The 27566-nt window shown below is 37.5% G+C and overlaps 1 protein-coding gene across 1 annotated transcript in view; it reads right to left on the bottom strand.

The window, feature by feature from the left end:
- Positions 1-27566, bottom strand: part of DCHS2 (dachsous cadherin-related 2) — a 305470-nt gene that overhangs the window by 104001 nt on the left and 173903 nt on the right. Inside the window, exons 4-10 of the mRNA XM_061191590.1 lie at positions 22252-22488; positions 20218-21234; positions 17279-17466; positions 15869-15968; positions 4757-4914; positions 2805-3648; positions 339-578 (exon numbers count right to left, since the gene is read on the bottom strand). Coding sequence (XP_061047573.1) covers positions 339-578; positions 2805-3648; positions 4757-4914; positions 15869-15968; positions 17279-17466; positions 20218-21234; positions 22252-22488 — 2784 coding nt within the window. The remainder of the gene's footprint in view (positions 1-338; positions 579-2804; positions 3649-4756; positions 4915-15868; positions 15969-17278; positions 17467-20217; positions 21235-22251; positions 22489-27566) is intronic.

Here is a 27566-nt window from a genome sequence, read left to right as displayed (position 1 = left end):
GAGAAAATAAAGAACGATTTACCTTCTGGTACTCCATGTATCTAGCTATTACAGTCTGAAAAAAGTGTGATCCTTTGTCTATACTTCTGTTTATTATCAAAATCAAATCAATAAATTGTATATTAATTAGATATGTATCACTCTACTATAAGTAATAATAAAAATCATACAAGCAAATGCTATAAAAAGTACACATTATGCATTCAATTTTTTTTCTGTGTATGCTAATTAAAGAAATTCTAGAAGTTTGAAATAACTAGTAACTGTTTTCAAATTTCTGGTAAATGTCAATTTTTGCTTTTAATATCGATTACTTAGTTCCCATATTTTTGAGTTACCTGAATCTCTGTCCACAGCTTCAACTCTTGTGACAAACTCCCCTGGATTTTGATTTTCTTTAACTGAAGCTTCATATAGGTGCTGTTTAAATACTGGGGCCTCATCGTTTACATCAAGAACAGTAATTGTCAAAGTCTGGGATGAAGAAAGTGTTGGTGTGCCACTATCCAGTGCCAGAAGGGTCAGAATGTACTGACTTTTTAACTCATAATCCAAAGGCAAAGTAGTAGTTAGTAAACCTGTTTTGAAAGAAGAGAAAAGCAATAGGTAATATTCTTTGGAGAAGTCGTTCTTACTCTACTTTTCTCTAACTCATCTAAGTTGCTAAAAATTCAGAAGCTTTCTCTGTTAAAGAATAAATATTATTAAACCAACTTTAAATTTATATATTATCTGAAATAAAAGAGAACATTTTTAATTAGAAAAGTCATTCTAATTTAAATTATAAGGATGAATGAGAATTCAGAAATAATCCATCATGTATCATTATCTACTAAGATGATTACATCAAGAATATTTATATACCCAACATCTACCTTCATTTTTTTTTTCTTTAAATATTTATTTATTTGGTTGCACCAGGTCTTAGTTGCTGCACGCAGGCTCCTTAGCTGCAGCACACGAACTCTTAGTTTCAGCATGCATGTGGAATCTAGTTCCCTGACCAAGGATCAAACCCGGTTTCATTGGGAGCACAGAGTCTTAACCACTGTGCCACCAGGGAAGTCCCTTTACCTTCATTAAAAAAATATCTAGGTTCTAACAGTATCCCTCTTCATGTCAAAGGACACTTCATGTGTAAAAGTGACCAAGTTACAAAAAGTACGGCTACATCCTTTAAGAGATTTAGTTTTTGTTAAAGAGTTATAGTCTCTTTATACTAATCTCATTTAACAGTCTTTTTTTTATTAACAAAAAATAGTAAAGACTTTATAACTTGGACAATAAACTTCACGAATACAATGTCTCCATCCAACTGCCATTTAAGCACATAACTCATATAAGCAACTTGCACACATATATTTGTTACATAATTCCAATTGTCACATTTTTTCTTTTAGGATTGCTGTTTGCTCCTCTAACACGTGCTCCTCCTATAAGAACTTTTCTTCAAATAATTAAAGAGGCTTACTGATTCAGATTTTATATATAAAATGGTTTCTCCATAATTGCTTATCATTTTACACTTCATAGCCAAAAGCCATTGAAAATCTCACTTTGTCTTCTTGATAAAAAAATATGAGCTTTGTGAGAGAAAAATAGCTTATCTCATATGAGTGAATTCAGCAATTAACATTTTATGTCTTTGAAAAAAATATCTCAACTGAAACAGCCACTGCAATTGTTTAAGATTCAGGATATCTATATTACCGAGACACAATTCTAATTTTATCCACCCTCTTTAACAATCTGAAATAGACCTTCCTTAGCCATTTTGGAAAGCATTTTAAATATCGTTGAAATAGATCCTTGGAGACCCCAGCTCTAACAGAAATCAGCAACTGGGTCTGGACTATCTCTCTGTCAGTTGGGCTTTTAAGTGGTGTTCATGCAGGTCTCAGAACGGAACCATATGCACAGGATTTAATAAATATTTTGATGAAATTTTCCAACAGTATATAGCCAGACTATAATCATGACTCCCAAATTCTACACATTCAGTCCCATTCCAAATAATGCTCTTACTGACAGTTGGGCCAAATGGTATACGTCTGAGATTTTTTTCTAAGGCTCATGCAGAAATGATTTTATTTTTTAGAGAATGAGATGGTAGTCCATCTCTTCAATATCTTCTGAAAATCAGGTTGAGGGAATTTCATTTCCAATATCACAAGAATGAAACTTTGAACGTATAAGTGTCCATCAAACTACATCAAAATTTTTAGAAGATGCTATCTGACAATATGGTAACAGCAAGACAAGGGAAGTGACAGTGAGTGCCACTTCCAAAGAGTACTTGACAGTGAAAAAATGCTTCTGCCAAAAAGAAAATGTTTCAGTTGTGAAAAGTAAGGGTCTTAATGTCAATATCAATACAACCATTTGAAAATAAATGATTTCCAACTATTTACAAGTGTATGTTTGTATGATCTTAGAGATAAGTTTCCATATTAAAGTCTTTGAACAATGTTGACTAGTCATGTTCTACCTTGATTCACTCTTGGTACCGTCTCCTACCCTATGAAAACACACAGTGGGGGCAAAGAAGTTGGCTACTGTATATTCATCCCAGGAAATGTGAGCTAGCTACAAAGCAGGTCAATGTTAACAAACAGGCCAATTACTCTTGGTTCTCTGAATACAACCTCTGTGCCTATCACCTATATAAGTTAAACGGTAAATCAAGTCAAATTTCCTTAAAGCATATGCATCTTGAGAACTATGATTTTATAACAGAGGAAAATGAAAAAGATAAATGTAAGCAAGTGATCACAGGCTTTAACTGACAGTGACAAGGACAGTACCTGATGACTCATCTAGCATAAAGGCCATATTTTCATTTCCTGAGAGGATGCTGAATGTTACTCTTCCATTCCTTCCTGCGTCTGGATCTTGAGCAGTTATGTGGTGCACCAAGGAGCCCACCGCGGCATCCTCTTTGACAAGGGCGATGGGGAAAGATGTAAAAGTGGGGCTGTGGTCATTTATATCCAAAATCACTACCTTCGCCATCAGCGATCTCAGTCGCCGGTCTGTCACATTCACAGCCTGATCGGATGCAGTTACTGTCAGGATAACAGTCTGAACTCTCTCTCTGTCAAGGGGGGAAGCAGTGACCAAAGTGCCAAATGAGGGGTGGATGAGAAATGGATTCATTCCAGGGTGGTGGGCTTCAATTAAGTATTGTACTCTACTGTTCAAAAAACTGCCATCGCCGTCTTTGGCATTGAAGACGTGCACCAGAGTCCCGACAGGGGCATTCTCTTCCACGCTGATCACAATGAACTCCTCCCGGAAAGATGGGGAATGGTCATTCTGATCTTCCACAGCAACACTAAGGAAGACTGTACTATTCACGGGAGGGTTTCTGCTGTGGTCTTTAGTTACCACCCTGAAAAGATAATGAGACGTCATTTCATAATCCAGTTCCTTAAAGAGGAACAAGTCTCCTGTCGAGCTGTCGACTTCAAAGTGACCATCCTTGTCATCTGCAGCAATACTAAAATGTAACTTTCCACTATGATGTTGTTGAAGGTGATCAGGTGACTTTATCAAGCTCATTATTTTTGCAGGCTTCAAGTTTTCTGGTATAACTAAGTGTCTAATATTCTGAGAAATGACAGCTCTCCCTTTGGATAGTGGTATCACCTGAAATAAGAATAAAAAGGAGTTGTTAATTTGGGTTTGTTTAAAAATAGTTTAATCGATACAGGTGCTGCTATTCTTTTGGAAGCTAATTCCTTCCAGTTGTGCAATATACATATGTTAATTGGTGAGAAAATGTCTTTTCTTATATTATATAATTCCAGTATGCCTCTGAAGACTGAAAACTGCATAATAGCTAGGAGATAAGAAAGTACAGGACTTTCCACTCCCCTGTTTGCTGTAATGGATGCAATGATAGTTCAGTGAGGCTACGCTGTTGTTTACGTGAACTGTAGTCTTATGGTTCTTCAAAGACAGTGTACGTACGAGAGCTAGTTTTCCAAGCTAATCTAAGTCCTAGAGACTCATATTTCCTTAATGACAACATCTGCGTACATTTAAGTATCATATGCCTTTGTTTATCTGAAACCAGAGTCTTGAGATATTATGACAGAATTTTCTCCTAACCCACATATCCTTAATCAATAAAGAATATAATTTGGAAACAGAACTCTTGGGGACATATATTCTTGATTAGTATACATACCTATATTAATATTACTGATTATCACATGCTTGAACAAAAAAATCTTCCTGTAAACAGTCATTTTGCTTCTGATGGGTTGATGTAATTTTTTCCTACTATGGAGACTTCCTACAGCTTGTTTGCTCATTACGACTAAAGGAAAGTCTTAAAGTACAAATCTCAAGTGCCCTTCCTAATTTTAAAAATAATTACAAAAACTATGCGATTTATTACTGGCCATTTATTTACACATGTTTCTCCTGCAAATTTACCCGGTCCTTGCAATTAGGAAAAAGTAAAAGAAAAGATACTTTTTGTTCTTCATAAACAAAGCAGGATAAACGTCCACATAGTGATGGAGGTAAGTATCTTGTCAGTAACTGTACAAAGTTAAAATAAAAAATTATTTAAACCTAATCATTTCTCAAGTGATAATGAAATCACTTAATATAATGCACACATACATCTGCAATGCTCTCTAAAAAGAGTATTCGTATATTTAATGTATCTTCACTCTACATTTTTATATAAAATTAAAACCCCCTCAGAGCATCTTTCCACATTTTGTGTGATGTGAGCTATTACCTGAATATTAATAACTGCCTGTCCTTGAAGAGAAGGCACCCCCTGGTCGCTGGCAATTACAATCATCCTGTAAGAAGGTCCATAATCATGTGAAAGTACTCTGGTTGTTCTTATTTCACCACTGTTGGCATCAATCTTGAAGTGATCAGAACTACCCTCTACACACAAACACACACAAAATTAAGAAATTAATGTTAGTTGACAATGCAGAATACAGAGAATTAATTAATCCAAATATACCTGTGATCATTTGGAAGATTTATTTACCTTAAGCTCTGTGAGAATATGAGCATAAGGATAATACTAAAAATACAGACAAGAAACATAACAGATTAAAAAAATTATTATAGAAATTTTCACGTATAAAAAAGTAGACAATGATATCATGAACTTTCATGTACCTATCATCTAGCTTCAATATTTATCAACTCATGTGCCATATCATCCAGCAATCCCATTCCTGGGCATATATCCTGACAAAACTCTAATTCAAATAGATACATGCACCCCTGTGTTCATAGCAGCACTATTTACAATAGCCAAGACATGGAAACAACCTAAACGTCCATCAACATGTAAATGGATAAAGAAGATGTGATACATATATACAATGGAATACTACTCAGCCATAAAAGAGAATGAAATCATGCCATTTGCAGCAACATGGATGGACCTAGAGATTATCATACTAAGTGAAATAAGTCAGACAGAGAAAGACAAATACCATATGATATCACTTATATGTAGGAATCCAAAATATGACACAAATGAACTTATCTATGAGACAGAAACACAGGGAACTACTGTGTAACACAGGGAACTATATTCAATATCCTATTAAAAAAACCATATGGAAAATAATTTAAAATAATAATAATATTTATCAACTCATGGCTAATCTTATTCCCCATTCACATATTTCCCTTCACCAACTTCTTTTGAAGCAAATTTCAGAAATCATATCATTTCTTCTGTATGTTTTTCAACATGCATCTCTAAAAGATAAGGAAAAATTTAATATGATCACAGTACCATATTATACTTTTAAAAATTAGTAATAATTCCTAAATATTATCAAATATCTAGTTAACTTTTAAATTTCCAGTTGTCTCATAAATATCTTATTTTTTTTAGTCAAATTAGGTTCAACATAAACTCTGTATTTGCATATCTCTTCAATCTATGCATTCCTGCCATCCATCTCTTTATTTTGTTCTTGCAACTCATTTGCTGAAGAACTGGATCATGAAGAACTGGATCCTGAAGCTTCCTGTGGTCTAGATTTGCCTGTTGCTTATCTCCAAAGTGTAGCTTAATATGTTTTTCTGTCCTCTATGTTCTCCTTAAATTGGGATGTAGATCGAGAGAATTAATCAGATTCAGGTTGTTTGGGGGGAAGACTACTTCATAAATGCTGTTTTGTGTTTTCCTTCAGAAGCAAATGTCTGATTGTCTCTTTTTGTGATGTGGGCCCCCTTTGGTGCACAGCCTGGATCCACTAATGATTCAATAAATGTTGCAAAGTATAACATTCTGAGTCTATGATCCCTTCTTCATTTATTAGCTGGAATATATTACTAAAGAGCAACTTCTTCTTATCTACTTATCGGTAACCCAGTGGGACAGTTCATTATAGGAAATAGGATAAATGTTTGATGGTAAACTTTTATTTAACAGTCTTCAAAATAATGGATTGGTTTACTAACATCCTTCAGTGCTCCAACTATGATAATTAAAGGTTTGTTTAGTTTCTGTTTTAAGAATCATTAAGCATAAATTTAAACATATTGTAAGAGTTTCAATCTATTCCCAATATTATCCCTATTGATGTTCAAATTGTTCTATCTTTGAACGTTAGGATCCTCTTAAAGGAGGTTCTTGAGTCTTTGATATGATCCTAGTCATCTTTAGCAGCCTCCTTGTATCTGGGGTGACAAAATGTTACAGACTCATCTTGAAGATTTCCTGTCCAAGACCTGGAGTCAGTCATTTCTCCAAGGACTCCTGGTTCATTCCATGGAGTACAGTATTGGGAGTTTGTATCCTGCTCATTGCTTCTGGGTCAGTCAGTCTCTAGGCCTTTTTCAGTGGTCACAGAATATACACATGCACACACTAAAATATGTCATAAGTTTGTATTGATACTTCTAATTCAAATTGATCGTGGCAGGGGTTTTTTTTTTTTTTGGTTTGTTAAATAACAGATTTGTGTTCTTTGATAAAATCTAAATACTTTAAACAACCCAAAGAACTTCAGACGATGTGTAGGCTAGTGGCTCTCTTTCATTCTTTTATTCAACTGTCAGTGAGTCACTATCATGTAACAGATACTTTACCAGTTATAGGGGAAATAAAGGCAAATAAAAAAGAACTCCTGCTCTTAAGAAAGTCAGAGTATAGAGCAGGAAATTATGTAACACCTACTGGTTGTGATTTCTATGCTTTGGTCCATTTACATAGGAGAATGAAAACTTTCATGAATGTGATATATATATCTTTGTTCTCATTATATTGATCTTTATCTTGTTATTTTATCTTATATTTTGTAGTTGCCTCTATTTTGCAATTGGATAAAGTTAAAGCAAAGGTATGAGTAACATAACAGATATCACCACATTTTTATATTGCTATGCTCCAAGTATCATTTCAGAAACTAATTTTTTTAAAAATCAACATTTCAAACATTCAGAAATATATGACCTTCCATGTAAACATTTCCAGATTGGTAAAGTCGCAATATTTCTTCAAAATTTTTAAAGAAATGACAGAATATAAGTACAGCAGAGGACCTGTGTGTATCTCCAAATCTCATTCCCTTTCTTCTTCCCTGTAGACAGCCTCTGTTCTAAAGTGCGGGTGTATCTTTCTAGTCTATATATTCATGAGTAATATATAACATGGTTTTGTTCCTTTCCAAATAACGGTATCATAGCAGAATTACAGCTTAATCTATTAACCTGTGTGTGTGTGTGTGTGTATGCAGCAGACTCATTGTTCCTGAACAATCCACTATGTCATCTTCCCAAGCATGAACATGATTTGCCTTTTCATTTCTTTCTACTTTAGGTCTTTCATCTATTTTGTAATTTTCTACATAAAGGTCTTAAATATCTTTTATTGAAATTTTCCTCCCTATGCTTCTAGTCAAGATGATTCTGATTTGGGAGAGGGGGGAAACACATAATTTGATCGTCCTTCTTTAAAGAAAATAGGACAATATTCCCACCCCAGAGGAGCCCATGCTAGTGAAGAGCCTTAGAGCCTAAACTTCATGATCTTCACAGTAAACTGGACCCCACACCCAATGATTTTCTTTGTTACAGTGAATGAAACCTTTGAAATCCTGCTCAGTTCTTAAAATGCTAGTGATTTTTGTATGTTGACATTGTTCCCAGAAATTTTTTATGTTATTGATTCTAGTGATTTGCCTGTAGCATATTTGGGGTTTTCCATGTAGACAATTAAATTATCTGCAGATAAAGGCAATGTTGTCCCTTGCTTCCCTATGTTCGTGTCAAACATGGCAAAGCAACAAATGTCTTTTAAAATGGTATAAAAACAAAATGCCAACTAAAGTTAATCACTGGAACCAATCTGAGGCCTGTGCATTCTCAAGGAAAAACATAAACATAAGCCTGTCTCAATAAAATTCCTATATATACATACATGTGTGTACGTATGTGACATTTTTTTATTAATCCTATTTTTTTTAAATTGAGGTATAGTTGTTTTACAATGATATGTTAGTTTCTACTGTACAGTGGAATTCCTTATGCTATACAGCAGGTTCTCATTAGTTATTTTATACATATTAGTTAGTGTATATATGTCGATCCCAATCTCACAATTCATCCCAGCTCCCCTTTCCCCCCTTGGTGTTCATACGTTGTTCTCTATGTCTGTGTCTCTATTTCTGCCTTGCAAACAGGTTCATCTGTACCATTTTTCTAGATTCCACATATATGCATTAACATACAATATTTGTTTTTCTCTTTCTGACTTACTTCACTCTGCATTTTCTAAATATGATTTACTCTGACCTTAAGAATATTTAATTTTCACAGAGATTCACAGATGCTTGGTGTTCATAATCATATGTCTTTATACTCAATAACAATTTTTATCCATTAACTAGTACTTTCCTATCAGTAAAAGTTGATTTGCATTTTAGATTATTGAAAATTATTCATTTAAAGTGTATGGCTGGTTGATTTCTACTTAGGACATAGAAAAAATAATATGATTTTACATTAAATTTTTATTTTATTTTATTTTTTTAACATCTTTATTGGAGTATAATTGCTTTACAATGGTGTGTTAGTTTCTGCTTTATAACAAAGTGAATCAGTTATACATATACATATGTCCCCATATCTCTTCCCTCTTGCATCTCCCTCCCTCACACCCTCCCTATCCCACCCCTCTAGGTGGCCACAAAGCACCGAGCTGATCTCCCTGTGCTATGCGGTTGCTTCCCACTAGCTATCTCTTTTACGTTTGGTAGTGTATATATGTCCATGCCACTCTCTCACTTTGTCCCAGCTTACCCTTCCCCCTCCCCATATCCTCAAGTCCATTCTCTACTAGGTCTGCATCTTTATTCGCAACTTGCCCCTAGGTTCTTCTGACCAATTTTTATTCTTTTTTTTTTTTTTAGATTCCATATATATGTGTTAGCATACGGTATTTTTTTTTCTCTTTCTGACTTACTTCACTCTGTATGACAGTCTCTAGGTCCATCCACCTCACTACAAATAACTCAGTTTCGTTCCTTTTTATGGCTGAGTAATATTCCATTGTATACATGTGTCATGTCTTCTTTATTCACTCATCTGTTGATGGACACTTAGGTTGCTTCCATGTCCTGGCTATTGTAAATAGAGCTGCAATGAACATTTTGGTACATGACTCTTTTTGAATTAAGGTTTTCTCAGGGTATATGCCCAGTAGTGGGATTGCTGGGTCATATGGTAGTTCTATTTTTAGTTTTTTAAGGAACCTCAATACTGTTCTCCACAGTGGCTGTATCAATTTACATTCCCACCAACAGTGCAAGAGGATTCCCTTTTCTCCACACCCTCTCCAGCATGTATTGTTTGTAGATTCTTTGATGATGGCCATTCTGACCGGTGTGAGATGATATCTCTTTGTAGTTTTGATTCGCATTTCTCTAATGATTAATGATGTTGAGCATTCTTTCCTGTGTTTGTTGGCAATCTGTATATCTTCTTTGGAGAAATGTCTATTTAGGTCTTCTGTCCATTTTTGGATTAGGTTGCTTGTTTTTTAGATATTGAGCTGAATGAGCTGCTTGTAAATTTTGAAGATTAATCCTTTGTCAGTTGCTTCATTTGCAAATATTTTCTCCCATTCTGAATGTTGTCTTTTCGTCTTGTTTATGGTTTCCTTTGCTCTGCAAAAGCTTTTAATTTTCATTAGGTCCCATTTGTTTATTTTTGTTTTTATTTCCATTTCTCTAAGAGGTGGGTCAAAAAGGATCTTCTGTGATTTATGTCTTAGAGTGTTCTGCCTATGTTTTTCTCTAAGATTCTGATGGTGTCTGGCCTTACATTTAGGTCTTTAATCCATTTTGAGTTTATTTTTGTGTATGGTGTTAGGGAGTGTTCTAATTTCATTCTTTTTCATGTAGCTGTCCAGTTTTCCCAGCACCACTTATTGAAGAGGCTGTCTTTTCTCCACTGTATATTCTTGCCTCCTTTTTCAAAGATAAGGTGACCATATGTGCATGGGTTTATCTCTGGGCTTTCTATCCTGTTCCATTGATCTATATTTCTGTTTTTGTGCCAGTACCATACTGTGTTGATTACTGTAGCTTTGTAGTATAGTCTGGAGTGAGGAAGGCTGATTCCTCCAGCTCCATTTTTCGTTCTCAAGATTGCTTTGGCTATTCGAGGTCTTTTGTGTTTCCATACAAATTGTGAAATTTTTTGTTCTAGTTCTGTGAAAAATGTCAGTGGTAGTTTGATAGGGATTGCATTGAATCTGTAGATTGATTTGGGTAGTAGAGTCATTTTCACAATGTGGATTCTTCCAATCCAAGAACATGGTATATCTCTCCATCTATTTGTATCATCTTTAATTTCTTTCATCTTTCTGTCTTATAATTTTCTGCATACATATCTTTTGTCTCCTTAGGTAGGTTTATTCCTAGATATTTTATTATTTTTGTTGCAGTGGTAAATGGGAGTGTTTTCTTAATTTTACTTTCAGGTTTTTCATCATTAGTGTATAGGAATGCAAGAGATTTCTGTGAATTAATTTTGTATCCTGCTACTTTACCAAATTCATTGATCAGCTCTAGTAGTTTTCTGGTAGCATCTTTAGGATTCTCTATGTACAGTATCATGTATGTGTAAACAGTGACAGCTTTACTTCTTCTTTTCCAATCTGGATTCCCTTTATTTCTTTTTCTTCTCTGATTGCTGTGGCTAAAACTTCCAAAGCTATGTTGAATAATAGTGGTGAGAGTGGGCAACCTTGTCTTGTTCCTGATCTTAGTGGAAATGGTTTCAGTTTTTCACCATTGAGGACGATGTTGGCTGTGGGTTTGTCATATATGGCCTTTATTATGTTGAGGTAAGTTCCCTCTATGCCTACTTTCTGGAGGGTTTTTATCATAAATGGGTGTTGAATTTTGTTGAAAGCTTTCTCTGCATCCATTGAGATGATCATATGGTTTTCTCCTTCAGTTTGTTAATATGGTGTATCATGTTCACTGATTTGCATAAATTGAAGAAACCTTGCATTCCTGGGATAAACCCCACTTGATCATAGTGTATGATCCTTTTAATGTGCTGTTGGATTCTGTTTGCTAGTACTTTGTTGAGGATTTTTGCATCGATGTTCATCAGTGATATTGGCCTGTAGTTTTCTTTCTTTGTGACATCTTTGTCTGGCTTTGGTATCAGGTGATGGTGGCCTCGTAGAATGTGTTTGGGAGTGTTCCTCCCTCTGCTATATTTTGGAAGAGTTTGAGAAGGATAGGTGTTAGCTCTTCTCTAAATGTTTGATAGAATTCACCTGTGAAGCCATCTGGTCCTGGGCTTTTGTTTGTTGGAAGATTTTTAACCACAGTTTCAATTTCAGTGCTTGTGATTGGTCTGTTCATATTTTCTATTTCTTCCTGGTTCAGTCTCAGAAGGTTGTGCATTTCTAAGAATCTGTCCATTTCTTCCAGGTTGTCCATTTTATTGGCATAGAGTTGCTTGTAGTAATCTCTCATGATGCTTTGTATTTCTGCAGTGTCAGTTGTTACTTCTCCTTTTTCATTTCTAATTCTATTGATTTGAGTCTTCTCCCTTTTTTTCTTGATAAGTCTGGCTAATGGTTTATCAGTTTTGTTTATCTTCTCAAAGAACCAGCTTTTAATTTTATTGATCTTTGCTATTGTTTCCTTCATTTCTTTTCCATTTATTTCTGATCTGATCTTTATGATTTCTTTCCTTCTGCTAACTTTGGGCTTTTTTTGTTCTTTTTTCTCTAATTGCTTTAGGTGTAAGGTTAGGTTGTTTATTTGAGATGTTTCTTGTTTCTTAAGGTAGGATGGTATTGCTATAAACTTCCCTCTTAGAACTGCTTTTGCTGCATCCCATAGGTTTTGGGTCATTGTGTTTTCATTGTCATTTGTTTCTAGGTATTTTTTGATTTCCTCTTTGATTTCTTCAGTGATCTCTTAGTTATTAAGTAGTGTGTTGTTTAGCCTCCATCTGTTTGTATTTCTTACAGATTTTTTCCTGTAATTGATATGTAGTCTCATAGCATGGTGGTCGGAAAAGATACTTGATATGATTTCAATTTTCTCAAATTTACCAAGGCTTGATTTGTGACCCAAGATATGATCTATCCTGGAGAATGTTCCATGAGCACTTGAGAAGAATGTGTATTCTGTTGTTTTTGGATGGAATGTCCTATAAATATCAATTAAGTCTGTCTTGCTTAATGTATCATTTAAAGCTTGTGTTTCCTGATTTATTTTCATTTTGGATGATCTGTCCATTGGTGAAAGTGGGGTGTTAAAGTCTCCCACTATGATTGCAATACTGTCAATTTCCTCTTTTATGGCTGTTACTATTTGCCTTATGTATTGAGGTGCTCCTATGTTGGGTGCATAAAAACTTACAGTTTTTATATCCTCTTCTTGGATTGATTCCTTGATCATTATGTAGTGTCCTTTTTTGTCTTTTGTAATAGTCTTTGTTTCAAAGTCTATTTTGTCTGATATGAGAATTGCTACTCTAGCTTTTTTTTAATTTCCATTTGCATGGAATATCTTTTTCCATGCCCTCAGTTTCAGTCTGTATGTGTCCCTAGGTCTGAAGTGGGTCTCTTATAGACAGCATATATATGGGTCTTGTTTTTGTATCCATTCAGCCAGTCTCTCTCTTTTGGCTGGAGCATTTAATCCATTTACATTAAATGCAATTATCTATATGTATGTTTCTATTACCATTTTCTTAGTTGTTTTGGGTTTTTTATTGTAGGTCTTTTCCTTCTTTTGCATTTCCTGCCTAGAGAAGTTCCTTTAGCATTTGTTGTAAAGCTGGTTTGGTGGTGCTGAATTCTCTTAGTTTTTGCTTGTCTGTAAAGCTTTTAATTTCTCCATCAAATCTGAATGAGCTCCTTGCTGGGTAGAGTAATCTTGGTTGTAGGTTTTTCTCCTTCATCACTTTAAATATGTCTTACCACTCCCTTTTGGCTTGCAGAGTTTCTGCTGAAAGATCAGCTGTTAACCTTATGGGGATTCCGTTATGTGTTATTTGTCATTTTTCCCTTGCTGCTTTTAATATTTGTTCTGTGTATTTAATTTTTGATAGTTTGATTAATATGTGTCTTGGCGTGTTTCTCCTTGGATTTATCCTGTATGGGACTTTCTGTGCTTCCTGGACTTGATTAAGTATTTCCTTTCCCATATTAGAGAAGTTTTCAACTATAATCTCTTCAAATATTTTCTCAGTCCCTTTCTTTTTCTCTTCTTCTTCTGGGACCCCTATAATTCGAATGTTGGTGCGTTTAATATTGTCCCAGAGGTCTCTGAGACTGTCCTCAATTCTTTTCATTCTTTTTTCTTTATTCTGCTCTGCAGTAGTTATTTCCACTATTTTATCTTCCAGGTCACTTATCCATTCTTCTGCCTCTGTTATTCTGCTACTGATCTCTTCTAGAGAAGTTTTAATTTCATTTATTGTGTTGTTCATCAGTGTTTGTTTGCTCTTTAGTTCTTTTAGGTCCTTGTTAAACATTTCTTGTATTTTCTCCATTCTATTTCCAAGATTTTGGATCATCTTTACTATCATTATTCTGAATTCTTTTTCATGTAGACTGCCTATTTCCTCTTCATTTGTTAGGTCTGGTGGGTTTTTGCCTTGCTTCTTCATCTGCTGTGTGTTTCTCTGTCTTCTCATTTTGCTTAACTTACTGTGTTTGGGGTCTCCTTTTTGCAGGCTGCAGGTTCGTAGTTTCCATTGTTTTTGGTGTCTGTCCGCAGTGGCTGAGGTTGGTTCAGTGGGTTGTGTAGGCTTCCTGGTGGAGGGGACTAGTGCCTGTGTTCTGGTGGATGAGGCTGGATCTTGTCTTTCTGGTGGGTAGGTCCATGTCTGGTGGTGTGTTTTGGGGTGTCTGTGGCCTTATTATGATTTTAGGCAGCCTCTGCGGTAATGGATGGGGTTGTGTTTCTGTCTTGCTAGTTTTTTGGCATAGGGTGTCCTGCACTGGAGCTTGCTGGTCGTTGAGTGGAGCTGAGTCTCGGCATTGAGATTGAGATCTATGGGAGATTTTCACCATTTGATATTACTTGGAGCTGGGAGGTCTCTTGTGGACCAGTGTCTTGAACTTGGCTATCGCACTTCAGTGGCACAGCCCTGATGCCTCGCTGGAGCACCAAGAGCCTGTTCTCCACAGGGCTCAGAATAACAGGGAGAAAAAAAAGAAAGAAAGAATAAGATATAATAAAATAAAATAAATTAAAGTAAAATAAAATAAAATAAAGTTATTAAAATAAAAAATAATTAAGAAAAAATTTTTTAAGTTAAAAAAAAAAACAAAAACGGACAGACAGAACCCTAGGAGAAAGGGTAAAAGCAAAGCTATACAGACAATATCACACACAGAAGCATACACAAACACACTCACAAAAAGAGAAAAAGTGAAAAAAATATACATATCATTGCTCCCAAAGTCCACCTCCTCAATTTGGATGATTTGTTGTCTATTCAAGTATTCCACAGAGGCAGGGTACATCAAGTTGATTGTGGAGATTTAATCCGCTGTTCCTGAGGCTGCTGGGAGAGATTTCCCTTTCTCTTCTTTGTTCGCACAGCTCCCGGGGTCCAGCTTTGGATTTGGCCCTGCCTCTGCGTGTAGGTAGCCTGAAGGTGTCTGTTCTTTGCTCAGACAGGATGGGGTTAAAGAAGCAGCTGATTTGGGGGCTCTGGCTTACTCAGGCTGGGAGGAGGAGGGGTACGGATGTGGGGTTAGCCTGCGGCAGCAGAGGCCAGATTGACGTTGCAACAGCCTGAGGCGTGCCGTGTGTTCTCCCCGGGAAGTTGTCTCTGGATCACGGGACCCTGGCAGTGGCGGGCTGCACAGGCTCCTGGGAGGGGAGGTGTGGATAGTGACCTGTGCTTGCACACAGGCTTCTTTGTGGCTGCAGCAGCAGCCTTAGCATCTCATGCCCGTCTCTGGGGTCCGTGCTGATAGCCGCGGCTCATGCCTGTCTCTGGAGCTCCTTTAAGCGGCGCTCTTAATCCCCTCTTCTCTCGCACCAGGAAACACAGAGGCAAGAAAAAGTCTCTTGCCTCTTCGGCAGCTCCAGACTTTTTCCCGGACTCCCTCCCGGCTAGCTGTGGCGCACTAGCCCCCTTCAGGCTGTGTTCACACAGCCAACACCAGTGCTCTCCCTGGGATCCGACCGAAGCCCCCATCAAACTTTAAAATTTTTTTTTTAAAGGTGATTCTAGAAAATAACAAATGTATTTTGTTTGCAATATGGTGCTATTTTCAGTGTTAACTATTTTCCCAGAAGGAGGTAGATGGTTGGTAAACAAAAGAGGAAATTCTAAAAGCTTTTAATCCTTTATGGATAGTAACTTTTACCTGAAGATACTGAATATATAACTTCTGCATTGTTTCCTTCATCAAGATCCTTTGCAAACACAGTTGTAACAAACATATTTACTGGTTGACCTTCCAGAACCTGTCATTAAGACAAATGACTTACAAATTAGTCAGTGAAATTTAAAAAAAAAATCAATGAATCTTTAAGTGACAGAACACATTACTACTAAGCATTATTTTTTTAAACTACTTTTAAATCCACACAAAATGCAAATGTCTACCATATAAAAGTTATATGGGTGTAAAACCATGAAAAAAAATCCACATTACAAATTTAAATGTTTTGCTCAATTTGAACAAATTATCTGCAGCATTTAACCTAATTTTGAGAAAAAAAGGAAATAAAATTGACTAAAAAAATCTTAGATTTTTGATGCATTTTAAGAATTCTGGCATCTTCTTATTCATCACTTTCTTTTAAAAGGTCCAAAATACGCTAAAGATAAACATAAACCATTATTTCAGGAAACATCCCTTATTAATTAACAGAAACTTTCCTGAAATACTGAAATGTACACGTGGAATTGAACTCCAAGTTTAGGGTCTTACTGCCTAATTAAGCCATGATACATAAAATGATATATTAATAAAAATCATAAGGATAGTATCATAATGTTCTGCATTGGTAGAATTTTCTTTAAATATGATTTTGGAAGATGAGTTTAAAGTTATTAACTTCCTCAATACCTATTGCGAGGTTTTCAATATGCATACCTGATCTCAATTTGAACATCCAATTGTTTTAGAGCAATAGCTTCCCAACGTTTTATTCATATAACCCTTTCATTGAAAAAAAGTATGAGTACCTCCAAGATACATTTATTAATTATGTACATGAACTAATATGCTAACTTATTATGTACATTATAAAACATACAAAAACATGGAAATGAAAAATATAAGATCACGTAAATATAATGAGAAGTTTCCGCATGTGCCTGCAAAGATCGAATGTTACAATCTCTGGCTGCACGTCCCTCCACTTTAGAGCTACAGATTGTTCTCCTATCTTCAACTAACCATCTTAGAGATGTGCTTCAATTGCCCACAAGGAGCTATAGACAAAGAAAGGCATGCAAATCACTGAAAAAAAACAAGCCATGTCTGAGCAATACTGATAATGAAGTACCATGATGTTTTCATACAACAGACAGAACTACATTATCATAAAACCACTGAACGTGTGATCCCAAATAGCACATATAAGCATTTTCTTTTCTTGTTTTAATTGTGGTTTTTTTTTGACATGTGGACAATTCTAACTCTCGAAATGTATGCATTTCCACACAAGACTGACTGGATAAATTCAAGCTTTTTACCAAAAGATGGTGCTCAAAACAAGTGACTAAGAATACTACAAACGTTGCACGGCCACTTGGCTCCACATACCTTGATGTGTAATTCCTTCCCAGGGAGGCACTGTGGGAAATACGGCCTGTTATCATTGATGTCAGTAACTGAGACATACACCAGCGCGGTGGCGTTTCGAGGAGGGGAGCCGTGGTCGGTCACTAAGACAGTCACCTGATGGTGCACCCGTTGCTCATGATCCAAGGCCACCCAACTGATAAGTTCGCCTGAGGAACACAGAGCAGGATGAAAGAGGCTGACACTTGTACTAGAATTGTGGCTTTATGAACCACCAATTAAATCCCAGACCAATTCCCAGAAAGGAAAATCAGATATAAAGCTCTAAAAGCACAACTTCCAAGACCACATGCTTTAGTAATCTAGCTCTGCTGTTGAAAGAATTTTCTGAAGTTTCTTCTGCCACCTTCAATTTGTCATTCTTTGTATTTCAAATTATCTACCATCAACCATTCTAACTAAAGAATGAATTCATAACAACAAATGATAAAATACTCTGTGGTAATTTAATAATAATTTAGAAGACTTAAAGTTACAGCATATCTCCCATCATACTGAATATACAGAAAGCACCTCAGCTCTGACATCACAAGGTCTGGTTTGGGCGCCAGTTTCTTCACCTCAGGCGCAGAAGGACCTCTCTGACCCTACCTCCTAGGGCTATCAAACACTAATGCAATCATAAATTTAAAAGGACTTTGTAAGCTGTAAATTATTACGAACGTGAGAGTTGTTATCATTACTTAAAATAATGGCAAAGTACCTTCATGAAAATCAAATACATTCCTAGGTGTTGGTTTGTCTTTTATGTATAGAGTTATTTATTTTTATCTCACAAAATATATGTGTAGTGAGGACAATGACTTCCCAAATAACTCTTCATGCTTTACAAGCCATATTTTACATATTCTTGCTCAAAACTGTCTTCTAGGCGACTAGCCTCATGTTTCATCCACAGACTCAGGCATAAAATCGTAACTGCCTCTAGCTACCGCCAAGGGCCATCTCCGGTAGCCCGTCTCCCGCTGCAGGGTTCCAACCGGCGTTAATATCCTCACTATTTATGAAAATGTCTATTTGTGAGAAAGTAATCAAGAAGCAACTACTACCTAACATTGCCATTTCCAAGATCTTTTTGCCCTTTTCCTCCAAATGAAATGACAGTGTGTAGAACAAAACAAAAAGTGAAATCAGGAACAACAACAACAAAATTCATATTTGGATAAGTTGCTGAATTGGTGAAGGTATAACGCAGTGTTTACCATATCCACTTACTATATCAACTATATTTATAAGGTGTTTACTGTAAGTGTGATTCTAACAAAAATGACAAAGACAACAACTGCATCTTTAAAGTTCCAAAATGCAATTCTTCTAGGAAAACCCTAAATCCTGAATGGCAAACACATTTTTATTTGCTGCACCAACTCTGACATGTAGCAGCTGTTCGGAAAGACTGGGAGGCTCAGCCGGGGCTGGGGGTGGGGGTTCCACGTAGGGTTCCGTGGAAGTGAGGTTTCGGGTCACTACCTGAGGCTGCTCAGAGCCCCGGACGTGGAGGGCGTGCCTGCGTGCTGCGCATGCCTGCCACGCACTGGAGGATGTCGTCAACCCCTGCGTTGCTCCACTGTCCCCAACCCCAGTGAACAGGAACAGCTTACGAGTATGTAGCTTTCCAAGCCCCTTCATAACACTTTAACTCTTCACCCCCCCCACCCCCCCCCACCCCCCCCACCCCCAGAGCGGGACACGGAGCATGGAGGCAATTCTCTCCTTTTTTCAAGGTAAGGAAACTGAGTCCCAAGGTGAAGCTTCTTGCTTCTAGCCGTACAGCAATTCTAGGAATGGACACCTGGTCTTCCGAATCTGGACTAACTGTGGGAGAGAGAAGATCATGGGGGAACCGAATGTATATTTCAGCTTCTTTCAAAAAAAATAAATTACCGAGTGCAGTAGAAAACCTAGAGAACTATCTAGCACGTGGAAGTAAAGAGCAAGCCGGCCATCCTGTGCAGCCGGTGCAGTTTGTGCCTTGCTGCGAGGCCCAGCTCAGGACTGAATGGGAGCCGCGATCCAGCTTGCAATCTCGGCAGGCCTTGTGCCCTGGTGTAAAGCTCCATCTGCTGGAGGAAGGGGTACCTTTTCCTAATCCACACGACAGGCACTTTGAAGATAATCAGAATTGAATTCAAATTCTGTCCCACTATAGAGCGAGGGGCACCGCATACAAAGGCCACAACATGAATGGTGCCTCCTGGAATTGTACAAAGTGGTGACCTTCTCACTTCTTTCTAACTCCGTGACCTTGGGCATGTTACTTGAGCTACCCGAGTTTCAGTTTCTCCAACTACATGGTTGCAGTATAAACATAGTTCATTTGTAGGTAGTTGCAGGAATTAAAGACCTTGTAAATGTATACAATATAATAACATTTGTATATTTAACTTAACTAATTAAGACATGAAAAAAACCTCAGTGTAAATATTTGCCCTTTCCCTATGTTTCCCTCATCAAAATGAGAATGGAGAAATATATCAAAAGAGTGATTTTGAAATCTTAAAATCTTAAAAAGTGGATTATTCTCTAGTTTTTCACCGATGACATTTATATTTTATAAAATATTATTTGAAAAATTTGAAAGACATCTACAAATGAAAAAGAGTGGTTGGGCAGGGGGGGTGGAATTAAACTTTACACAAGAATTTACCTAGTCCAGTTCTGAGTGTACCTCTAATTCAAAATAAGAACCATATATGGACAGTATGTGGGTGCGAGGCAAGAGAAATATGAATCATTTAAGGGAAAATTCTGTTCAATTTTGACTTCACTTTAAAAATCACAATACTATAATCAAGTAAGATATTTACTAAAAACTGTAATTTTAACTATATATTTGCTAAAAGATTTGAGTTTTGTCAATTCCAATTTTAAAGGAATAAGTACAAGCTACAAAATGCTACCTGTATTAGGATTCATCTTGAAGAATTTTCCATCAGACAAAAGGAAATATGACAGCTGTCCATTCTTTCCCGAGTCTCTGTCAATTGCTGTAATTTTGCCTATTATCCCTTGGGGAACAGGACTCTCCTTGACTTTCAGAAACAAGACATCATGCAAGAAGGTAGGCGAATTGTCATTCTCATCCAGGACATGAACAATTACTGAAGTGCTCACAGTTTGTGACATTCTTTCTTCCGGGATCCAGGCAAACACTCTAAAATTATATGTTTGTGTGGATTCATAGTCGAGCTGTTGCCGCAAATAAATCCAACCCGTGTAAGGATGGATGCCAAATGCAGCTGAGTCTGTGCCGGACTCCAGCGAGTACAGGAGCTGCGGGGTTGTGAGCTGCAGGCCAAGCGGACAGGCCTGGATTTTCAGGACTGGGGTCATCGGTGAGAGGGACTCACTAACTTCTGCTTGATAGACCAAATGCTCAAAAGTTAAAGACGGGTTTTGTTCTTGTTTTTCAATAATGACCGTCAGCACTAACAGGGATGCCTGAGGAGGAACACCAAGATCCTGGGCCATGAGGGTCAGCCTGCACTCCCGGGGCCCAGCGCCTGCCAGGTTCTCGTTGAGGTATACCACACCAAGCCCCAAGTCAACGGAAAAGATGCTTGGGCTCTGACTGGCAATGGTATAGCGGATGACCCCGTTGGGCCCGCTGTCTTTGTCTGTTGCACGGGCGTGGTACAAGGCTGTGCCAGGCATTGTGCTCTGGGATATCGTAACCCCATCGGAGGCTTTGGGAAACACTGGGCGGTTGTCATTGACATCGATGACAGTTATGTTGACCTCTGTGCTGCTGCAGGCGGGGGAGCTGCTGAGCTGTGCCTGGATGGTGAGCACAACCACAGGCTGCGTTTCGTGATCCAGAGGCTTCTGGGTTCGAATGGTGCCCAGCCATGGGTGAATAAAGAACTTTCCGTCCAGATCACCAGAGGAGATCCTATAAAGAATTGGCTCTGAGGAATCTGAAAAGGAAAAAAAAAAAAAAAAGAAAAGAACAAAATGAAAAGAGAAAGCAATCACTTTATGCCAAAAGAATGTACCTACTGGAAACACCGAGAACTGAAAGCATTAATGTATATCACATCCACAGAGAATACGATGCAATGTCTCACATCATCCTCGGCTCTCCAAAGCCTGTTGATAAGTGGACACATGGTTTCAGATGTATTAGTGGACTAAAGTAATGTCCAATGGACAAGGAGCAAGCCACGGGTTTCACCATCTTCCTTCCCTCTTCTTGTATTAAGTAAAAGGGAAAGATATTCAGAAAATAATGTGGATGCCTGTTTTACAGTCTGTTTTATATATTTGAGGAAGCAAAGTCAAGTTTACACTGGTGTTTCTCTATGATACCTACCGATAAAAGGCAAATACCCTCCCTAAAATTTAAGGGAAGGAGAGAAATGGGTTAGGGTTAGGGAGCAGGACAAGATCTTTGGACAAGTAATTCACTTCTAAGAATTTTTCTTGCAGAGAAATCTGTACAAGTCATATAAGGATATTTTCTTGAGTATCATTTGGACTAGCAAAAATGATTGTAAATCATTCAAATTGATAGCAAAAGGGAAATGTTTAAATAAATACTACACAACTTGTTATTTTAATGAGACAGAATGATGTCCAGTAACTTGGAAAACTGTCCACAATATACAAAGTGGGGGAAAATGGTCATTGTAGAACAACAAAGATAGTTGGATGTATTTTCATAAAAAAATTTTTGGAAGTGTGTATGTGTGTGTGTGTGTGTGCGCGTGTGCACGTGCTTTGAAGAGTGAGTTAAAAGTACCTATTACTTTTGTGATTAGAAAAAAAAGTAGGATGAAAATAATGTTGAAAGAACAAAGAGCAAGCCATAGATTGTATGGTCTCAATTCTTGCATGGAGAAAAGGAAAGATTTATTTAAGACTGTACAACCTAAGAAAATATAGGAAATGTTCCAGTAATGGATTTCAATGCAGCATAAGAAGTAAGTACTTACTCAAGGACTCTTTTGCTTTCACTGTTCCCACAGGACTGTCTTCAGGCACATCTTCATATACTGAGAAAGTATACTTAGGCCTTTCAAATTCAGTGGGTGCCAGAGTTGTCTGAAGAATGTGTATGGTGACTTCAGCATTAATGACAGATGTGAGCCCACCACCATCTCGAGCACAGACCATCAGCAAAAGTGTGGTGGATTCCAAATGACTAAGAGTTGATGTTAAGTAAATAATCCCTGGGTAGGGGAAGGAGAGAATTAAAAATATAACATGCAATAAATACTGATGAGCAATAGTAACACCTGATCTGTTAATGCTACTGTGATGGTTAATTTTATGTGTCCACTTGACTGGACCATGGCGTGCCCCAATATTCAGTGAAACATTATGCTGCATGTTTCTGTGAGGGTGTTTTTGGGTGAGATTAACCCAAATGGGTAGACTGAGTCAAGCATATTGGCCTCCCTGCTGTGGGTGGGCCTCATCCAATCAGTTGAAGGCCTGACTAGAACAAAAGGGCTGGTCCTCCTCCAAGTAAGAGAGAGTCCTCCTGCTGGACTGTCTTAGACTTGGGACATTGTTTTTTTCCCTTCCTTTGGAATTGAACTGAAACATCTTGGCTCCTCCTGAGTCTTGAGACTGCCAGCCTTCAACCTGGAGCTACACCATTGGTTCTCTGGGTCTTGAGTTTATCAACTCACCTGCAGATCTTGGGGCCTGTTAATCTCCATAATCACAGGACTAATTCCTTACAATAAATCTCTTTATATTTATCTTTATATGTCTTTATATTTATATATCTCCTATTGATTCCATTTCTCTGGAGAACCTTGATACATCTACTTTCCAATCAAAGAACTTGAGCATATTTGCAAAATGATATGAGAAGCTGGCAAAAACATCAGAATTATCAGTTTTCTAGGCATAAAAAAGGTGACACCCTTTCTTTTTTTAAATCAAATCTGCCCTCTCATAACTCCAATTCCTTGTTCCTATTTCCATTAGAAATTTAGTGAATCTGTCTTATTTCTCCTTGGCAAACACATCATCAATAACCAAAGCCAAATATCTCATCAGACCTGCTCCAGGCACAGCATCCCCATTTTCTTATCTGACATGATTTTATGTCATTTCACTTGCAGTTTCTTTCTCCTGAACATTCTCCAAGTTGATCCAGGAACACGTGATTCCAGATAACAATCTGACTATAATGAAGAAGAGTATAAACACTCTTTATTGGAATACTTATAAAATACTAATGTAACCAAGTATTATCACACCCACTTTTAGCAGCCGTGTTAAAATTGGGGTTCACACTGATTTGCTGGTCCACCAAAGCACTCAATACTCATCACACTAATTTCTAAGTCAGGTCTTTCCCTTCCGTTATTGATTAGCTTCAAACATTCTTTCTTATTAAAGTCTTGGCTTGATTAAAAAATAAAACCCAAATAATGCAAAAGTGTCTGTCTAAAGAAGAAAATGAAAAGTCTCTCTACCCCAATTACCCCCCACTCTCTGGGTACAGAGTCTTCTAGAGTTAACTTGATTTTAATTATTGAGACTTTTTTAAAGGTTTTATTTTCCACTCTTGATGATTATGACAATGAAAAGATTAATGCCTGCCTCAACTAGACCACAAGCTGGTCTTCCTGCCTTCAGACTGACTCCTTCTAAACCATTTTTCATACTTGTATTAGGATAGTCTTCCTAAAATCCAAATCTCGGCCTATCAGTGCTTCCCCCAGTTTTCAGGGGAAGTTCAAATGCTTTATCATAATAACCAAGCCACTCAATTAGCGCTTTTGCATCTCTGTGGCCCCATTCTCTCCATACAGGACATTTTGCTCTTGGCACAGCCAACTCTTTCTAATTTCCAGAATAGATCTTGCTCTTCCTTTTGGATTGCTGCATCCCCTTCCTGGAATAACTTCTTCACCTTCTCTGACAATGATTTCTACTCATGTTTTAAAGCACAGCTCAACTTTCACCTGGCGCAGGTGACCTTCTCTTACCTTCCACTCTCTTTCAGAGACCACTCTTCCAGTATCCCACAGTGGCCTGAGTACATGTGCCTATCATACATTTACCACATTGTACTTTAATGGTTTTTGTCTTTCTTATCATTCATTCACTTATTCATTAGTTTACTCCATGGTTTATAAATAAAATCAAAAGACAACATTTTGAAAATATATAAACAACAATTTAGTATATATAATAACTGAAGAGTTCTGTAACTAAGATGAAAAAATACAAGTAAGCCAAAAGTTAGGGTAGCAGTGGATAAGGGCAGATAACTCAGATAGGAAAGAATAAATTATGAATAAATATAATGCTCAAACTCATTAAAAATAACAAATGCAAAATAAAAACAACTACCTCTTGTTTTCACCTGTAATGTTTGCTAAAACTTTTAAGTGATATTACGCAAGGTTAATAAAGGATGTGGTATGGATGTACACTGTCCAAAAGGCACTTTAGCAATATTTATATAACAGTAAATTGTTCATGTTCAAAACCTAGAAATCTACCCTCAGATCACCTTTGAGAAGGCACAGTGAGGGTGGTGCTTGCCACCCAAGGGGGGACAGCAAGACCAGTGCGGCTGATGGTGGTACTTCTGAGGGGGATGCGTTCTCATATACAGGAAAATGAGAAGCTGATAATTAGATACATCAGTGACGTTTCTGAATAAAGAGAGACAAAGATAAAATCTTACAGCAGCAACAAGAGAAGAAAAACTGAGAACCTATAAAGGAACAATTCTTTGACAACAGACTTCTCAATGGCAACAACAGAGGTCAGAAGTTAATGAAGTAATATTGTGAAAGTTACAGAAGAAAACAACTGCCTACCTAGAATTTTCTACTCAGATAAGCTATTTTTTTAAAAATTTATTTATTTATTTTTGGCTGCACTGGGTCTTCGTTGCTGGGCACGGGCTTTCTCTAGTTGCAGTGAGCGGGGGCTACTCTTCGTTGCGGTGTGTGAGTTTCTCATTGTGGTGTCTTCTCTTGTTGCAGAGCACGGGCTCTAGGTGCGCAAGCTCAGTAGTTGTGGCGCACGGGCTTAGTTGCTCCGCGGCGTGTGGGATCTTCCCGGACCAGGGCTCGAACCTGTGTCACCTGCACTGGCAGGCGGATTCTTAACCACTGAGTCACCAGGGAAGCCCCAGATAAGCTATTTTACAGGATGAACGTTGGATCAGTCAGGGTTCTCCAGAGAAGCAAAAACGAATAGTTGAAATAGATAGGTCGAGATAGAGACAGAGACAGAGATGGGGGGAAAGAAGACAGGGAAAGAGGGAGAGAGAGAGAGGGAGAGACAGGGAAAGAGAGAAGAGAGAGAGAGATTTATTTTGAGGAATTGGCTCATATGGGGGTCGGCCAGTCTGGAATTTGTAGGGCTGGCTGGAAGGCTAGAAATTTCTACAGGAGTCAATGTCACAGTCTTGAGTTGGAAAGCAGTCTAGAGGTAGAATTACTTCTTCCTGGGAGGACATCAGTCTTTTCTCTTAAGACCTTCAACTGATCAGACAAGGCCCACTCACATTATGGAAGATTATTTGCTTTGCCCTAATACTACTGAGTTAAATGTTAATCATATCTAAAAAACACCTTTACAGCAATATCTAGACTGGTGTTTGACCAAAAATTAGGTACCATAGCCTAGTCAAGTTGACACATAAAATTAACTATCACAAGCATAAAATAAGACCAAGACAGATAGATAATTTACTTCTTACAAACTATCACTGAAAGAATTACTAAAGGGAACAACTGTTTTCTGATACTAAATACAATGACCAACCCTCCCCCTGAAAGCAAGTGCTGCAAAAAAATAAAAACATAACCTCTGAATTGGCTTTGGCCTTCAGTGTATTTACCAAACCCTAGTGTCCTTGAACTTTTCTTTTAATGACTTTGTGGAACTCTGGGGGCAGAAGACAAGACCAGGGCCCTTGGGGATGGGAGCAGGTTGGAGAGGGAGAGTCTTGCAAGACTTCCACCAATAAAATTAGATCCACAAAACTTTCAGTGTAAGAGAGAGCTAGAAATAAACCCCTGCCTCCCCAGTGAAAATTTATGACTTGAAACCTGGTGCTGAACAGAGGGGTAAAAATTTCCTTTGAGAATTCTTAAACATAAGCCAAACTTCACACTAGTTTGTAGACTGTATTCACAGTATAGGATGATGTGAAATTTTTCAAGTCAAGAATTTAGTTTAAAACAGTGTAGACTGGTACTTCTCTAGAGCACTTGGGCAAGGGAAGCACAAACACTTTCCAGAGGAACCCACCTTCATCCCCGGGGTTCAAGAATTGTCTCAGATAAAGATCCAAGCCCACAGTAGAAAATCACACAACACATGGGGAAATATGTTAACATGAGTGACACTCAGTACTAATGGCAGATTTGGACTGGGAAACACTTCAGAATGGACACAATACTCTAGTTAAAAGATAGAAATTACCCAACCATATGTTATTTATGAGACACAACCAAAACAAAAAGATACAGGCAGGATGTGAGTGAAAGATGGGAGACTGGAGGTTGAGACTGGATGTTGCCTCCATCCTCATGCCCCTCGCCTCCTTCAGTCTATCTGATCCATGACAGCCCCTTGCCCTTGGACTCTCTCCTCTGGTTATATTATAGTCTTCTTTTTGCCTTTCCTAAAAATTCCTTGGATTTCGACCACAGTCCTTCCTACTGCTCAGACTTCTAAACATTTTTCTTGTTAAGTACTAAGCTCTTCTTCCAGTCTCTGAAGGATCTCAAATGGTGTCCCTGGACCACATGCATCAAAATCCCCTTGGCCACTTGTAAAAACAAAGATTTTCAGGCTCTTACCTAGATATTCTGATTTCTAGAAAGATTATAGAAGTGGGGAAGAATGCCGGAATTGACTTTCTAATGATCTCTATCAGTAATTCTTATGTGCTCTAAAGTTTGAAGACCACTGCTATATATTATTTCCATCAAAATATTCACATGTTTTGTGACTTCAATAGTTACTTTATCCTAGTATCTCCCTGTGTCCTCTCACCTGAATTAAGTTCTGTGCCTCTTTCTAGGTGGCACTTCCCCTGGGATATTTGTCAATTTGACATCAGTTGGATCATTGATCATTTAGTTAAAATTAAGGAATTATGTGTGACTCATTCTCTTTCATTAATAAATCAAACTAGTCACCATTCCTATATCATTTTCCTCTTAAAATATTCTCAGATTAGTTCCTTCCTCTCTATCTCCTTAGTACAAATTTCATTACTTTACCCCTGGTTATAGTAATAATAGTACATTGTTAT

The sequence above is a fragment of the Eubalaena glacialis genome, chromosome 5, assembly GCF_028564815.1.
Source record: "Eubalaena glacialis isolate mEubGla1 chromosome 5, mEubGla1.1.hap2.+ XY, whole genome shotgun sequence".
Classification (NCBI taxonomy): domain Eukaryota; kingdom Metazoa; phylum Chordata; class Mammalia; order Artiodactyla; family Balaenidae; genus Eubalaena; species Eubalaena glacialis.
Note: the sequence above shows the minus strand (reverse complement) of the source record. Positions and strands in the feature narration are given on the sequence as shown.